Source organism: Quercus robur, chromosome 6 (assembly GCF_932294415.1).
Source record: "Quercus robur chromosome 6, dhQueRobu3.1, whole genome shotgun sequence".
Lineage (NCBI taxonomy): Eukaryota > Viridiplantae > Streptophyta > Magnoliopsida > Fagales > Fagaceae > Quercus > Quercus robur.
The window spans coordinates 14,006,578-14,025,566 of NC_065539.1; the positions used below are offsets into that span (position 1 = coordinate 14,006,578).

General features: G+C 31.4%; 1 protein-coding gene across 1 annotated transcript; it reads right to left on the bottom strand.

Annotated features, from left to right (window-relative positions):
• Window positions 1-17,699: 17,699 nt before the first annotated feature.
• On the bottom strand, window positions 17,700-18,965 carry LOC126732882 (LOB domain-containing protein 37-like). Its single transcript, XM_050435931.1, has 2 exons — window positions 18,597-18,965; window positions 17,700-18,483 (listed from the first exon to the last, which is right to left on the bottom strand). The coding sequence occupies exons 1-2, from the start codon at window positions 18,778-18,780 to the stop codon at window positions 18,008-18,010; spliced, it is 660 nt and encodes a 219-aa protein (XP_050291888.1). The 5' UTR covers window positions 18,781-18,965; the 3' UTR covers window positions 17,700-18,007.
• Between the last annotated feature and the right edge of the window lie 24 nt (window positions 18,966-18,989).

The following is an 18,989-nucleotide window of genomic DNA, read 5'->3' on the forward strand; positions in this document are numbered from 1 at the left end:
AGAGCTCATACCTATACTCAGCTTTAAAAAAAAATATTGGAGTTTGCACTGTTTTTATAGTGTTCATGATTAACCTTGCAAATTTGGAGATAAATGATCAACTTTTAAGTTTGATTCTCTCTCTCTCTCTCTCTCTTATGTATTTGTGTATAAAAGAATACACAAATTTGTGTGATTCAAGGAAAAGATGTAGATTACAAAGAAAGTATCAAAATATTCTCACAAAACCCAAACTCTAAAGAGCTCTCTCACCACAAGGAGAAACCTTAATTTTCCCGAAGTAAATTGCCTCAGCTTGAACTCTATTACGGTGCCGTTTGGATTGCGCTGAAACCTGCGTCTGCGTTAGTGTTCCTTTTTTTTCTTTTTCTTTTTTTTTTTCATTTCACGCGTTTTGCTAAAAGGCAGGGGACAATTATCACTGTAGCAGTACTGTTCATGGGACCCACAGCCACTTTATTAAAAAAAAAAAATTTAAATGGGTCCCACGGCAATATTCACACATTTAAAAATTATTTTGCTACAGTGTTTTCAGTTTTCAGCAACAATAAGTTCAATCCAAACGGACCCTACATTACAAAACCAATGTTGAGGCACAAAACATGTGTGTGTGTGTATATATCCGTGGAGCATAATTATGGAATCCAAGTAGGACTTTTTTGATAAGCATCCAATTAGGACTTTTTTTTTTTTTTTTGAGAATCATCCAATTAGGACTTGGATTGCTTAAGTTGGCAAAAGTATTTTATATGGATTTCTAATCTATATATATATAACCAAAGCCGTGCGATGCACTGTATAGTTAACAAATGTTAAATATTTTCACTTTATTCAATGTTACAATGAGTTATAAAAAAAATTAAAAAAAAAAAAAAAATCAGAGGATCCAGAGTTAGAAATTAATGAAACAAAACAAAAATATATATAACCATACAATAGAAATATATAAAAGAAAGATGGGCTACCCTAAAACAAAAAGTTACATGGCTATACTCTATAGTTGTTGAAATCTGCCAAATAGTTTTAGATATTGCAAAAAATAATCCAAAAATTTAAAAGTTTAAACTTTTGAAAGGCCAAAAAATTTAAAGATTCATAAGCAAATCTAAATATCGCCCAAAAGAATGTATTAATTCTCAAAAAGATGCCCACACCAGCAAAAAAAGGACAAAAACTTCAATTAGAAAAGGAATTTTAATTGGAAGAAATTTGTAATGATATGGGAGGAAAATATGGAAAAATAAATAAAAGCCATATGCTAATCTCCATGACTATCATAGACACCAAAGAAAGGTGGAACTGTCCAAATTTGGATAAGCTGCATGCTACAAAAGAAAAGAAAACACGGTAAAATAGCATAATCTATAGAAAATCATTGAGATTATGAGTCCACTCAATAGACCCATTGAAAAGGCGGTCCAAAGAAGTCATTGAAAAATACAAAACAGAATTTGGCAGGTAGTGTTTACAAAATAGAAGCAAAACTAACAAAATATAAAAAATTTCAAACTCAAGCACTTAACAATTGATCACAGTTATTTAGAAATTAGAACACCCAAAGTCCTTTTCACATAATCACAAAAATCAATATCTCTGTGAAGAGAGGCCAACCCCATCACCATGAATCTGAAAAACACTAATTAAAAAGAGAAAATTACAGAGACATTGATTATCATTGTTGACTTATAAATACTTATAATCATATTCATGGTTGAGTGTTAGTATGTAGAAAGCAAAAAGACTGACCATGGGGAAAAGGCTAGGAGTTGAGGGTGAATCCATATACTAAATTTGATTAATTGTACAAAATAATGATTAAACCATATAACTGTTAATCACATAGATTGAAGCCTTGAATCTCATGCAAACCATGTTAAAATTCACAGTTTTATGTGCCTTCTCTTGCTTTCTTGATGTATTTGATTTATGGAACATTTGCAAAGTAGGATCCAGGTCACAGAATGCTGACAAATTTGATTGGGGAGAGAAGTTCAAAGGTATATATTTTATGAATTGGTAAGTTAAACAATGTTTCTCAACCGTTAAACAATGTCGTGACTTGTGTCTTACTTTGCTGGAGTTTTTCCCCTCACTTTGATGTTTGCTTTCTACGTTGCCTTAGTCCTTACATTCAGGTTTAGGTTTTAAGAGATTTATATAATACCACTTAGTGGCTGAATTTCCCGTGCATCAGTTTTTATGTTTTTTTTTTTTTTAATTTGTTTTTATATTATATTTAAAAATTGTGTTGACGTGAAAAATTGTGGAAACTTCAGAGGTTTTGGTTTTATATATATAGAGATAATGCTGGTTAGTGATCCATAAGTCATAAGTTACTAGCTTAAAACATGTTCAACACGTGGGTGTGTTTATCTATTTGTTGTGCACGTAGAATAACTCATTATTGGCCAATGCACATCCTTATATATAGTTACCATTTCAACCATCAAGTGATTAAATTTAGTTGAATAACCTAACATACAACACCTAAAAATTATATCTAAATTTTACCAGAGGGAAGACCAAAAAAAAAAAAAAAACGAAAGTGGGCCCATAAGCCTAGTAACTAGAGGCTGGGATGGGCTTTGCAGGCACTTGGCCTCGAAACTAGAAGATCAAGAAAGAAACTCACACTTCTAAACTTGATGGACAATGATGAAGGCCCATGAATGCCTGATCTATTGCCCAGAAGTAGTGCTTTTAGATGAGCTTTTACACGGAAAAACATACCGCACGAACATGTACACACATGCTCCGGAAGGTGATAAAAGTTGAGTTTCCACTGCAATAGGAATGGATGTTTTTCTTTTTCTTTTCTTTGGGTCGTTCCCATATTTATGGATTAGCTACAAGTGATAGTAACTAATGGCCTAAACCCTCAAGCTTCACTTGGACTCAAAAGTCTAAAGGGGGGCTAAAAAATAGAAGTAGTTTTTTTGTGGTTTTCGTTGAGAGCATCTGAATATGTTGAACTTGATCCGACAAATTTTAAAGAATTTTGAGCCCAAGGAGTGCCCCAGTATAGTTGAATACAAGGTATTGATAGTTTTAATTGAATATCGATATTCAATTAAAACTGTTTTAGTAACCACCGCACCTTTGATGCGGTGGTGGTGTGCGGTGGTCACTCCACAAGTATAAATGCTTGTAAGATGTAGGAGGCAAGGGTCGGGATTCAAGTCACCAGGAGGGAGTTCCACACACATATACACTTAGATTACGCTAGAAAATAAAAATTAAATACATGTGGATTGGTCTTATTTATTTTAGGCTAAAATGAAAATTGTAACTTTGAAATTTGAATGAAATTTATTTCAGTTCTCTAATTTTATTTCAGTAAAGTTAGAATATTGAAATGAATTTCAATCCAATTTAATTAAAGGGTGTAATTTGCATTTTAGTCGTTATTTTATATATAAATATATTCAAAATATTTGAAATTAATGGTATCTGTTCTATGATTATTATTCTTTATAATTTGACCAAGACATCAAAAAAATTCTTTTGGGTGTATTAGGAATTCAATCTAAGTTCATTCTATGATTAGTGTACTTTACAATATTCAACTACGATCATTAGTCTATTTCTTCGGAATTCCATAAAAAATATTATTATCATTATACTATCACTTAAAATTAATTAAAATCCTCTTAATTAGCCTTGTTATCATTCCTTCAAAATGTGATACTGGGGAAGGGATTGAGAGTTTGAAACCATCTTATTATCACTTCCATACTCAAGAAGTGCTATTTGATTTGAGATGAATGAATTATACTTGAAACATTACTTAATGATTTAAAGAGGCCAGCTTAATACACCTCTAACATTAGTTTATTTTTGGTTCAATAATGATGAGAGTTTATTTATTTATTTATGTATTTTTGTTTCCTTGGGGTTCCATTCCAATGACTGGAATTTCAGAAGGCTATGTTTATGTTGCTTCAGTTTCATTCTTCTTATTTTATTTACCATAAACTATTTTATTCATTGTTGTCTTCTGTTTAGAAACAGTACTAGATATTAAACATATACATTCTCAAATCAAGTTATAAACAAGTTTTTACAACAATAAGGAAGGGCCGAAGGCATTGTAGTGGTGGCCCTATCTAAATATGAGCACAATAGAAGTAGGACTTTTCAAGTGGTGCGTTTTTTTTTACCGAAACCTTTACTTTCTTATCTTCTTTTAAAAAATTGTTGTATCGAACACAGCTTTTAATTCTACACATTAAATGAATATAAATTGCAGAAGCGTAATTTAACACAATTTAATTCTAATTGAGAATGCACTTATAAGTGATAAAGCACCTATACTTTTCTATAAGCACGGTTTCCATTAACCACTTTCAAGATAATTATAAAATTTTTTCTTCTAGGGTACTATAAACATTATATTATAAAAAGTTGTAGGTGTTCTTCAATTCAAATCATTAAAAAGATACAACGACAAAAAACCTTTGTTGGTTGCAAATCTTAAGGTGATTTCACCTTCCTTATTATCTGCAGTGCTGGATGCACCATTGCATTGGAGTGGTGCTGTTTAAAAGATTCCAAACACAATACTTGATTTCTTTTACTTGTTCCCAGTTCAATTCTTAATCCAAAGAAGAATTAAAACTTTAAACAAAAGTTACCCACTAGGGTTCAAGGACCACTCTTTTTTTTAATCTTTTCATTGGATATGTCTAATGAGACCTATAAAAGTATAAACTTTATTTTATTTTTTTCTTGGCTGGAAGTATAATAAATACAGTGTCCTCTTGTTCTCTCTCTCTCCTTAAAGCCTACATCATCAGTTGCAATAGAGACTTTGATACTAAACCACAAACGATGTCAATAACAATAGCATATATGTCAATAAATTGGACAGTTTGTCTCGCACTGACAACTTCTTCAATTTTTATGAATCTCCTTTGGCTTTAAGTTACGATGAATTGATCATGATTGATGATTCATGAACTGAACTATACTGAAGAGTGAAAGGGTCGAGGGGTATGGTCCTTCAGGGACAGGGTTAGCCATAATTACGTGCGTAAAAACATTCTCTGACGTCATCATCTATATATACATGCATGGCCTATTGTGTTGATGCTGGGCATCCGAGGAGGTTGGGTCAACGATCACGGCGCGTGGATGGGCCCAAATCCAATACAAATTAAACTTTGTTCCTTTCCTCTCTTTGGGGCAAACGTCACGTGAATGCCCATGTCCTACACGATTCCATGTCGGCACGTATTTATCCTCTTTTTGATAAGACTTTGACAAGACTGCCCCACCCTTTTGTCCACGAGATATTCTTGAAAATTTCGTGCATCGATTGTGTGGGGGATGAAAGTTAAGGGCCATAATTAACGGTGTTTTAGTAATGTTATATTTTTTGAAAATATGTATGGATAAAAGAATATATATAAAAGTATGTATAATATTATTTAAAAATTGAAAAATTATTACTTAAAATGCCATACCAAACTATTCATAAATTTTTTGAATTTATTGTATGGCATTCAAGTTCATTGAGAAGAGGAATTAATCATGTGTAAGTGTGAGCCTCCAAAATTTTGAAAAATGTAATTATTATTGAGATTCATTCATGTTAATAAATGTCTGAATTGAATAAATTTAAAAGTTAGATAAACTAATTGAATAAAAGTAAAGTTAGAAAATTGAAATGAATTTTAGTCAAACTTAGATGATGCAATGAAGTAAAGTTATTTTATAAATAAGAATAATGCTATAATTTTTATATTATAGAGACAATACAAATATATAAATTTTCATTCATATATTAGTATAAAAGTTACATCTTTTAAATTCTCAATTTTGCATGAAAATTTTATATTGAGATTTATACATTCTTATATTATATGAAAAGAATATTACAATAAGAAGTTTCAAAGAAAAATTAAATCAATAAGTTTCATATGGTGTTAATTTACTTACTTCTCATAAAGTGTGATACTTCAATAGAAAACTCTTTAAGCAAATACATATATATATATATATATATACATTTATATGTGTTTATCTATACTATTAATAAGAGGATTCCTATTTGTATTTGTTATTTATTTGAATTCAAATACTCCAATTATCTTTATCAAAGAAAAAAAAATTACTTTTTCAAAAAAAAAAAAAAAAAAAAAAAAAAAAAAAAAACCCCACCACCTCGCATAAAAACTACTCATTCTTATCCCAAAATTTTTATGGTTTTTTTTTTAAAAAAATTCTTTTGTAAGAACGCAATTTGGGTCCCTAGCCCAAGTTATGGACGAACTTAAGTCCAAAAAGCCCAATACAATGAATCTGTAGAGAGTGCGTTGAAAAACTAGGATTTAATGAGTTGGATGACAAGTAAAATAAATTCAGATGACAAGAAAAAGAAAATAGACTGATCTAAACTAAAGAAAATCGTCATTAGCAAAGTTCGAGGATATCCGTTCTTATATATTTCTCTCAAGTTAGATTACAAATTCAGTTCTTGACTAATACAGTGTTTTTCTCTTAGTTTTTCGATCTCCTTCTCTCATTGCCTCTTCCTCCTTTTATACTCTCTTCCCCTTTCATCTTTACCCTCCACATGCAGGCCAGATGGTTGGTATTGATACTTGTCCCATCAGCATCTTCCTAAAGTCTTTATGTAGTAACTATAAGACTAAAAATCACTGTTCAGGTATCATCTCTACATTAATGTGACCAAAGGGTTAACTGCAAAGCATTTAATGCAGTGGTAGCAGTTTTCTCCTTAGATATTTTAGGACTTCCCCCTATCCTATGTTCCTGTAATGCTTATCCATACCAACAGAATTTCCTGGAACGTTTCCCTAGACGGTAGACTATCTCTTCGGACCTCGGTTTTGGCTAGTCGAGGAGGCATTCATCCTCGGCCCACCCTCCTGGTCCCTTATGACCAAAACTAACTTTCTCATTTACTAACACGGACTCCTTTGACAATGTTTACTCCTCCTCAGACGACCTTTTGTCCTCAGATTGAGCCCCAAGCCCAATATATACATAGATAACGAGCTCCTAGGCCCAATACCCCTACATCTTTAAAACATTCCAAAATTTTTGTTATCCAAATTCTATACAGTTATCATAAATCCTCATTCATCCACACTAACGTATATCATCTTTCTTTTGTTCAAATCTCAATTTTTTTTTACTTATTACAATTCTTATCCCAATCAATAAATTCAAATGTCTCATTGGTTTCAACTTCTTATAGTTTTCTATCTCATTTTTAAACATTATTCCATGTTGCATTACCTCCTTCTTTAAAAAAAAAAATAAATAAATACACACGGTTATTTATATATCACTTTTAAACATTATAACACTAAATCAAAAAAACAAATAAATAAATAAAAATAGCATTATTGCACGCGCAAAACGCATGTAATAAGTCCAGTATATGTATATTGAGATTAAAATTTGGTCTCCCAAACAAAAATTGATAGTTGTTTATGTCCATTAAACTCACCATCGAAGTGTGTCTGGAAATAACTATTATACCCTTTTTTTAACAAAATAAAAATAAAATAAAATAAACTACTATACTTATGCTTATCCCTTTGGAACATGATCATATAGACTCCGTCCCAGATATCTTGACAGACCAATAATATCTTGTCATATCATCATCCTCCCATATCACATTCCGAAATATATTGGATATGCTTATTATATATTCTCTTCTCTATGTCCCGGAAAAATAATTTATTTGACAAAAGCACAAGTTGTCTAGTTTTAAAAACAACCATTCATGAAATATTTTTCTTCTTAAAAGCAAAGAAGTTTAAAAAACAACAATAATAAATTCTTTATGCCCATTGCCCACTTGCAACTTTGTTCTTTTGTTTTACTTATTTTTTAGAAATAAGTACCTTATACTATTCTTCCCATCAAAATAAAGAAAGTACCTTACACTATTACTTATATACTAATGCAAAAATAAAATATATTTAGTAATAGAAAAACGCAAAGGATATATTTGATTTTGAGAATATTACTTATATATTAATACAAAAATAAAAGAGAGTAATAGAAAAACGCAAAGGATATATTTGATTTTGAGAATATTACTTATATACTAATACAAAAATAAAAGAGAGTAATAGAAAAACGCAGAGGATATATTTGATTTTGAGAATGGACAACTATATTGAGATGTCCAAAATGAGAAATAATGTTGACTATATTTATAAGAAATGGACAACTATATCATGATAATTAGGAATGAAAAATGTTCTCATGAAGGGCATTCGCCTAACCAACCCTGTCTTGATAAATAATTAAAATTATTTTTCTATATGATTTAACTTTTTTTTATATATAAATATACCTTATTACCGACCCAAAAAAAACATAATTCTCTCTACAAATACTTTCATTACCATTGTGAGTGACATGATGTGTGATCGATAGCTCCATGTAAACCATCCTAGATATAGGCCCAGGTGTACACCACTAACTAAAAGGGTAGAGAATGAGATTCATCACCTAGTTTGGGTCCAAAAATCACTTCGAACCTCTATGTATGGGTCTAATAAACCAACTTTGAGTTTGGAATTAAGGTATGGACTTGGAAAAGTGTTAAGTACTCAATCCCTCCCACCATGTGGGCCAGCCTTCACTAGTGTCGTTAAGTCATTTTTTAAGATGTAGGAGATTATTAAAGGACCATATCCTAATCACGCATTTGTTGTTTTAAATAAAATACACAGTGAGTTTCGTATCACTATCAACATTAAGTTTATATCTCTTCGTGCGATTGATGGAAGAGCTCACTAAATCAGTTCAAAATGAAGTCCTTTGGTGTATGTTTTTAGTAGAGTGATAAAATTTTAGTAGATAAAACTAGAAGGAGAGTTAATACCAAGTTAGAAATTTGGAAAAACGCTCTATAATTTAAGGTTTTCCATTTAAAAGGATTAAAATAGAGTACATGAAATGTAAGTTTAATAAAAGTAAAAACATAGATGATAGAGTGGTAAGACTTGATAGTTAAAAGATACTAAAGAGTGAGAGTTTTTGTATCTTGGATCAATAATTCATAAAGATTAAGAGATTGAAAATGATGTGAATTATAGGACAAGAGTAGGATGGATAAAGTGTAGAAGCGGATTAAGAGTATTGTATGATTGTAGACTACCTATCAAATTTTAAAAAAAAAATTATAACATTATTATACAACTAGCTATGCTCAATGGTATTGAATGTTTGACCTTTTAAGAATCAACATATTCATAAAATGAGTATAGCTGAAATGAGAAAATTAAAATAAATAAGTGAAAATACATAAAAAGATAGAATTATAAATGAGAAAACCCGCTTCTAGAGTACCACATCACCGTACTCAGAAAGCAATCTAATACTTTTCCATCCAAATAATCTACACTATCAAAACCTATTCACGCACCACCCACGTACGTGAAGCATTAGTCCCACTCCCACTCCCACTTAGTAATTGGGTGGCTTTAGAATCACTCCAAGGGCCGTATGTCTGCTCTGAAAGCATGAGTAATCCTCCAATGAAGGTTATTTATATATAGTTATAGATATTAGATACCCATTCATGATCACAAAGAGTAAAGAATATTTGTTATAAACAAATAAGTTTTTGTGGAGCCAATCATACCCAGCATCCCGAATCTCATGGGCCAATATGGATAGCAAATTAGCAACGTCAGCGCCATTTAATAACTTTCGGGTAGAACCATGATGCCAACTTGCATTAACGTTAACAATTCATTCATTACATTACATATATTTAAGCTACCAATTCCATCCACGCTGTTGGCTAGGTTGTCATCTACAATTCAGTCTTGAGTGAAAATGATGTATTTGTAACTTGTAAGTGACCTAGCTACTAATAATAGGGTTATCTTAGTGAATCAAGCAATGCTATTTTGTACTTCCAAGTTTCACCAAGAATTTTTCTTTCAGCTCGGTTTCTAACGTAAAATTATCTTAATTAATCTAGAAAATGAGGAAAGACCATTACTTTCAACCTGGTACGTACCCAAGTGAAAATTATCTTGATTAATCTTGAAAATATCTAAGAAAAAATAGAAAAGGGAAATTCAAATCAGTCATTCTCATTTCGTATTCCTTGTGTCTTCCTAATGGTACGTTTAAATTCAGGGGAGAAATAAGGAGTAGAGTAGAATTGGTCCAAAATTAGCATATTTTTAACTAACTCTAATTTACCCCCCCCCCCCCTTAATCCAACCAGACCCTTAATTTTGTAACTAATGATGTGGACAATGAACACCTGCAAAAATGAAAAATCAAAGGGATACCAATGTATTGTCTCTGATGCCTAAGTCTACCAAAAGAAATATAGAAAATTTTCTAATATTTAGTATATTACTTTTGTTAACGCATGTAGTTTTGTTTATAATGGCCGGAGTTCAAGTTTTTGGGAGAGAATTTCACACACATATAAATTTAGATTAAGTTAGAGTATAATTTTTATCTTAAAAAAAAAAAAGTAATTGATAATTACTCACTAATAAACTATTTGCAAACAGAAGCAAAATATCACATACTCTAGTTTTGGCATTAACTAGAGTATGTGATATTTTGCTTCTGTTTGCAAATCGTTTATTAGTGAGTAATTATCAATTACTTTTTTTTTTTAAGATAAAAATTATACTCTAACTTAATCTAAATTTATATGTGTATGAAATTCTCTCCTAGAGACTTGAACCCCGGCCATTATCCTCCACACCCTACAAGCACTTATAATTATAAAGTGACTACTGCACCAAAAATGTGTTGTGGTATTATCAAGTACTTTGAAAATAAGGTGACCTGATACTCTTTTTCTTACATTTATGTCAAATCCTATTAATTAAATTCATGGTGAGGTTCACTATAAATATAATAATAATATTTTGTTCATAATATTTTCATAACACTCTTAATTAATAAATTATTTTTTTATTTATTATTGATTATAATCTGGATCCATCAATAATTTTTTTTTTTTTTTTTTTTTTATCTTTCTCTAAATATAAGAGAAATAAACGTCATGTCACTGTGTTCCAAAAATACCAATTCTCAAAAAAAAAAAATTTCCAAAAATACCTAATAATTTGCCTTTATTACTTCTTCTTTTTTTTTCCTTTTTTTTTTTTTTTTTTTTGGCTAAACATAAACGGGAGCCTTGACAAAATCGGTGCCAAGTCTTTACAAAAGCAACTTGACAGAATCACTCAATCCAATAAAATCATTATTTAAAATCCAATGACTTGGTCAAGTTGCACAATTTTTAATTTTTTTTTTCTTCCACAAGAAGACCTTAAAACGGGAACAAAATCGAAAAGGCTCGAATAAACGACTCAGCTTTTGGTATTGCTCCTCTTTATCTTTCATTATTATAACATAAACAAAAATTATTTTTTTAAAAAGACTATTAAGTGTTTGGACCTATCGGCTAAGATATGCAGTTCTACCATCATATATATATATATATATATATATATATATATCTTTCATATTTAAATGGGGTTGATATGCACCAAGAAGCTTGGAATTTGTCGTGGTTGCCCAGATTCAATGAAAGAGAGCGGTTGTGAAATCCGCGTCACAGCTTATCCTTGTCTTGCTTTGAATAATTTTGCTGGCCACCCAATCTATATTCCAGTCGTCTCCACTCTCCACGTGTCTTCTCTATTTTTCTTTTCTATATATCTTCCTTCTTGGACTGTTTTGCCCTTGGTTTATTACCAGGCAACATAATATGTTATAGTCAAATAATTTTCTATCATCTCCTCTCAAAAAAAAATATATATATATTTGTATCATCTTTCTTCATTAAAACTGCTGGAGCAAAGCAAAAGAAAAAAAATATATTAACGCATAGAAGCTCCATGAAGGTCTATTGGACTCAAAAAAAAAATCCTTGAAAATTATTAGACTCTTATGGTCTGTTTGGATTGAGGGGGAGTAGAGTAGAGTAGAGTAGAATAAATTTAGCACAAAATTAGCTTATTTTTTGCCAACTCTACTCTACTCCCATCCGCTCCCCTTCCTCCCCCTCTATCCAAACAGGCCATTAAGGAATCTCATACTTCACTTCAAAGAATGACTTTAATCTCTTGGAAATCATGCATTGGCTACTTGAAGCAGCTCATATAGTACCTAAATCCTATTGTGGTCTAAGACCACAACTCACACATAATAGGGTATAGTGGTTTGGAATGTTGTGGGACAACTTTTCGGAAATGGCAAGCATATTACATGACAATGTATGCTTGGCTACATGCTTAAGGGAATGAAAAATCATGTCACAAACCAAGTGTGTGTGGATGCTCTAAACTCACAGTCACAGCTCAATCTTTCTTCCCCTAAATTATATTTTTTTGGTTAGTGTTACAGCTCAATTAGTACAATATATGTGGAAGTCAGCTATGCTTGTTTGGTAGTACTGCTAGAAGCAAATCCAAGGGTATCTTCACTTTTAAAAAATATATATAATTGATTTACATGTAGATCTAACTTGTCACTACTATAAATCTCTACATGACAAGCTCTAATGATTTTCTATTATTTTTCAACTAATCTAAATGCTCTTAATGTTGTAAATGGACCCATCTTCACAAAAAAAAAAAAAAAAAATGTTGTTAATGGACCAAAATTTAATTTTATTGACATAAAAAAAATTCAGGATGGTCTCAAAAAAAATTTTAAAGGTAAATAAATATAAAATTTTAAATTTTTATATATAAATTTTTTAATACCACCCTGGCCATAAGGTGGCACCACCACTAGACGAAGCACCTATTAATCAATGGGTGAATTTAGTTTTTAAGCTTAATATAATCTTGCCCTTAGTGTCTGTTTGCTAAATTCGTGACAAAAAGCCAAAAACTAGATTATTTTTAAAAAACTTAGTTTTGTTATTAAAAAAAAAAACAAAAACAACAACTAAGACAATAAAAAAAATAAAAATAAAAAACTAAAAGTTAAAAGTTATTTAGCTTTGTCAAACAGACACTAGTGAACATTTCCAGCAAAAAATTAATATTTTTAATGGACAAAACTTAAGTACAGTACCTTAAATGTTGTTCCTTAGGTTCCACTTTTAAGATTCAACCATGTAGCTACTTAACTAAAAAATACACTTTCATCTCATGAAAAAAGATCCACATAGCAGAATCTTAAAAGGAAAATCTACGAAACAGCACCTAAATATTGTACCTAAATCTTACTCATCTTTAATTATTTCACCAAAAGTAAGAGATTTTTAGCTTATTTGACTTTTTTTTTTCATGTTTTCAAGTAGACGGCTAGAGTTCAAATCACATTTTCATTATTGTAATTATTGAATTATTAATAAAAAAATATTTTACCAAAAATAAATAAAATAACTACTACAATACATCTCTTTGTCTAAAAGCTTTTAGCTTTTTTATTTTAGCTTATTGTTTTAGTGTTTTTTTTTAAATTAAATTTAATTTGTTGACATACATTTAACATAAAATTACCAAAAATTATATCATAATTAATAGAGTATAAGGTGTGACAAAATATTTATATTATTTTTGTATAAACACAATGCAAATAAGTCACTAATAATGGTATATTTATCTTTTGAGGTAGAGCATGTGCTAATTCACAATTTCACATATATTTAGCATTTGTGACATTTTTGGAATCTGAAATCACGGTAATGGTAGATTTATATTAATTAATTTATTACTGTAGTTACGTTCTCCATATTGTTTTAGGAGGCCAAAAAAAAAATTAGAAAAAAAAAATACATATACTAAAAGTGTTCACAATAATATAAAATAGGAAAACCCATGTATTTGAGCAACGTAGCATACAAGTACTGCTGCTACATGTGGTGAGATTACGAGAGATCAACAAGAAGTGGGTGTTTCTACCAAAAAAAAAAAAAACAAGAAGTGGGTGGATGCTGAGGGTGGTGATGGGAACCAAAATTCTTGGGACTGGGAGAAGGTTCCGTGGGGCCCATGGCAAATGCGGCGAAACGCAGCATTTACAGAAACCAGAAAGCCAAGCAAGCAACCCAATATTCTCACACAAACCACTCGCACCATTCATTATCGCTTTTCTTTTCAAAAAAAAAAAAAAAATATATATATATATATATACTATATAGTCTTATGGGTTTGGTTCCCAAAAATAATTAAAAAATTAATAAATAAATATAGTAAAAATGGTATTATAGTGGGTTATGATGGGTGATGTGTACTCCACCCACTACTTCCCAAGATAGAAGGAGAGGGATTCTCTTAACTTTAAGTGGAGGATAATTAATTAACTAATATATATAGGGAGTAATCAAAGTTAGACTGCAAGACAAAGAAAGGGGAGTGTATGATGTATACAAATATTATTAAACAAACAAAAGGCAAAGGCAAACCCTCTCCAATAGCCAAAATCGACGCTGACAAAATGCCCATGTACACTGTATTCTTGCCTTCCTATTGGCCGATAGGGACGCAAAAACAGCAACTTTGTAGGCCCCTCTTTTCTCTTCCCCACAAGCCCAACTCCTTTTGATACCTTCTCTAATTCCATACGACTCTTTTCCTTCTCCAAAAGCCGTCTCTCTCTCTCTTTCTCTCTACTACGAACAGTTCTTTTATTTGCTCGTACACTTTCACACAACTTAAAAGTTAAAACAACTTGTTCTTTGTCATTTTATAATTAGATTACAATGGTCTACCAACCATTTTTTCGCCCGAGTAATAAAAAAAAAAAATCTCTAGTATGAGATCGATTCCACCCTACATATATATAATGGCATTAATAACACAATGTATACCAAGACTTTGTAACTATTATTAGTCCCCCCATTAAATATATTTAGTGAAAAGTAATATACAATTACAATATCTACGTGTCTAAATAATGATAAAGTATGTGGTACCGGTACTAGTCTTTTTGGTACAACGAAAGGTCTGGGCAGCATTAAACGAGCGAAACCCAGAAAGACCAGCTGTGGTTCAAATCAAATCTTAAAATATTTGTTTTTTAGTACCGGATAAGCCTGAACTACGAAGATCAAAATTAGACGGCATGTTTTGTTTTCCCCCAACAAAAATGAATGGCATACGGGTGCAAGTTTTGAGTTTTCTTCTTATATGTGAAAGTGTGGGACCCACGCGCCCTTTCGGTGTGTAGTGAGCACGCTCTAATCACATCTGGAATAATTGGCTTCAGTCTTCAGATCCATATTTGACGGAGTAGAAACTAGCAGTACCCAGTTTGTTGCTATCACTGTTCATAAGGGACGATTGCCCCCCAAACCCATGCTTATGTCTCTCTTTTTTATTTACAAGTCATCGTACACAATATTTTTAAAACATAATCACAACAAATTATAGGTAATAAATTATTATTGGTTCTAATTTAAATTTATAATCAATAATAATCTATCACATGAGATTTGTTGTAAAAATATTGCAAAAATATTATAAACATATCATTTCTTTTTCTTTCTTTTTCTTTTTTTGGGTTGAAACACCAAACCCACGTTTATCAGCTTGCCATAAATGATAAAATTTATGTATTAAAAAAATTGTTATAATTTATAATATTTTCATAACAAATCATATATAATAAGTTGTTACTTACCAATTTCTTTATAATATTTTCGTAACAAATCTTATATGATAATTTGGCCAAAATAGCACAATAGCACATTTTTGCAAAATATATAAAGTTCTACCACTGTTTCAAAAATATATAATAATCTACCATTATTTAGGTAATCAAATTTAAGAAAGTTGAGTTCCATAGGGTACTCAAGTTCCATGGGACTCGAGTATATTTTGTTTCCCTTAAACAATATCATTGATTATTTTAAGCATAATGCTATACTCACAAACTTTTTTACAATATTTTTACAAAATGTTTTGATAATAAATTCGTATTGGTTCGCATAATAAGCCCACAACTTACATCTTTTTTTACTTACTTGTAACTACTTATCATATCATTAATTTATAAAAATGCTTGTAACTCTAGCATTTTCCTCATTTTAGTTACCATAAAAAAATTTAAATATCTAAAATCTAAAACAAAATATACAAGCTCAAAAAAAATAGCTCAACAACAAAAATTATCAATAGTAAAACTAAAAAAATTAAGCTCAATTAGCCAATTTTATCCAAAATAAACAACCATGCCCTTTAAAAAATTCTAAACAAAAATAAATTTGTTCTTACCCACACACAAAAAATAAAAAATAAAAAATCTCATCAGCTAAGTATTAGCAAAGTCAGATGTTGAAATCGCTGTACATAGCCAGTTGTAAAGCCACCCCCTAACTCAAAGTTCTGGCTTCGTCTCTACACATTTAGTAGCAATCATTAATAACTTGTCACAAAAAAGTTTTGTAAAAATATTATGAATATAATGTTTTTTTTTTTTAATTTATTCATGATTTTTCGTAGAATAGAGCCACTAGCCAAATGAATGGAATGGAATCATTGGATATGCATAGCTTCTTCGCCGCGTAAATATGCAATTTTGTTTTTAAAAAAATATACAGCACTATCTAGGGCAGGTCAAAATTTGAAGTAAACCTTCCCTAGATACATATCTTCCTTTAGACCCTTGGGACCTATAAATTGGCTTCATCTTTTTGCATTAGTTTAGCTGTTCTTACTTCTTATTTGTTAATATAATTTTGGATGGGTTCGAGTATTATACTTTATTGCACATATCACATTCACACATTAACTAATTCAGGATTCAGAGTCAAGATTAGGAATCTGTACGGAGCCAGCAAATCAAATTTTTTCTTTAAAATACGGAAAACTACATTGGTATTTTTTTTTTTTTTTTAGTAGAATCAACTACATTGGTGTTAGTCCTAGGAAAACAGAAATTTTCTTCACCCATAGGGATAAAATTTGAATCGGTCAGTACTTGAAATTTATCATTTCCGCATATTAGTAAAACTTCAAAATCTCTTTTTCTAGATCAATAAGTCTACTTAAATATAATAAATATTTTTTCTTTTAACCCCTGAAATTGACAAGTTATAATTCTATAATAAAAAAATTATAGGTAGTTAGTCCATGCTATACTAATCATAATTAATAATCTCTAAAAAAAATTTAATAATTATAAAATTTTATTATGTCAATAACATTATCATGGATTTTTTTAATAGAGAAAATAACTAATACGCGGAAAACAGAAGAAAAAAAACACATTCGACGAGAGTGTATATATGTTTTAGCGAGTATATGTTTCACATGTTATTTCTTGTTGGCAAAAATATTTATTGATACATTTAACAACCAACCAAATGGGCATCGATCCTCACACACTCTTTACAAAGTGTAAAGTAGAATTACCACTATCAAATTGCATGTGAATTGTACTCTTCTAATTTGGTTCTCTCTCGAGTCTCTACATGTAACTCAAAAGAAAAAGAAAAATCAGGAAAATGAAGAGGTTAGGACATGATTTTTGGTTTCGCTTTAAAGGTTTATAAATTATTAACTCAGTCCTATTCGTAGCATGAGTGGATCATGCCGTGGTTACGGATATGTAGCTACTAGTTGCAGACCCATCCTGACCCACCCCCACCAAATTGTCAAAACATTTTTATCATTCATCATAAAATCCAATGCATCCACTCATCAATTAATGTTTTATAAAGAAAACAATCCAATAAATTAAAAATTAAAAAAAGAAAAACGACGAAGAAGAAGATTAGCAAGAATCATTATTCATCATCTCTCATAGTCATAGGTAGATACAAAAGAAAAACATCACCGACAAACTTTCATCTTCCTCTATTCTCTCTAAACACAAAGAGACTGAGAAATCCTGTGCCGGTGATTCACAAAATCTCGCCGGAATTTCAATTCCGGATATCATAAACTCCCTCACCTAAAAAACAGGGATGCTAATCGTACGCTACTCGCACGTGTGAGCTTCAAATTCACCCCCCACAAAAAAAAAAAAAAAAAAAAAAAAAAAGTAAGAAACAGAGGGAGAGCTAGCTAATTCAATTGAACAAGTTGAGAAGCTTTCTCTCTCCATACTGATCTGCAAAAGTACTCTCGAAGGTCGTCACCGATTCCTCGGAATTCATCGACGGAGATCCCGGACGCCGGATCTCCGGCTTGTACACCGATACTTTCGCCGGAGTCAGGCGGAGATCGAGATCGGTCTGGTACGGTTTGTTCGGCTCGCCGGATCGCCGGCGTTTTGGCGAGACCTTGGGTCGGGAATTCGGACTCGGATCCCCGAGATTCCACATGTTGGTACAGGTCACTTCGGCCTCGGAGACCTCGTCGGAGGATGGAATCGGTGCACCGGATGTGAGAAGCTCCGGCATCGGACGCAAAGTACCGCCGCGTAGGACAGTCTCAACCGCTGCCTGGCACACGTGCCAGTTACCATTCCATAAAAGTCCAACGGCGCCGTTTACTGGGTTCACGGTCCTTCCACAAGCCTCAAACAACAAAGACTGAAACAAAGCTGAAAAACACAACAAAAAAAAAAATAAGAACAGAGACAATAACACAAGTTACACAACCCAACAAAAAAAAAAAAACTACATAGTATTTGATATGTATATATATTATATGTACCAGGTCTTTGAGATTCAGATACGTTGGAAATGAAAGACATAAGGCCAGCACGACCAAAGAACTTGGCGACAAAGACAGTGGCGTGGCCTTGGGCTTCGGGGGTATCGATCCACTGCAAGCAAGGCCTTAGAATACACGATTCGCTGCAACCCTTTCGCAGAACTCGGCAACCGTTGCAACTCATTTTTCTTATCTTTTATCTTATTATTATTATTATCTGTGTTTCAAAGTTTCAAAAGTTTCAAGACTCAGGACTCTCAGTCTCTTTACATGAACAACCTAAGATTATAAGAACGCAATATTTCTTTGAGCACAAGAAATAAAGAAAGAAAGAGAGAGGGAGATGGAATGGAATGAAGGTTTGGAGCGAGAGGGGAGAGGGTGATTTATATA

What these genes read in the sequence shown, in the direction of transcription:
- LOC126732882 (XM_050435931.1), bottom strand. Translation starts at nt 18,780, where the DNA reads ATGAGTTGCAACGGTTGCCGAGTTCTGCGAAAGGGTTGCAGCGAATCG. An exon ending in ATCTGAATCTCAAAGACCTG is followed by an intron (nt 18,484 to 18,596) that starts GTACATATAATA and finishes TGTGTTTTTCAG; the next exon opens with CTTTGTTTCAGTCTTTGTTG.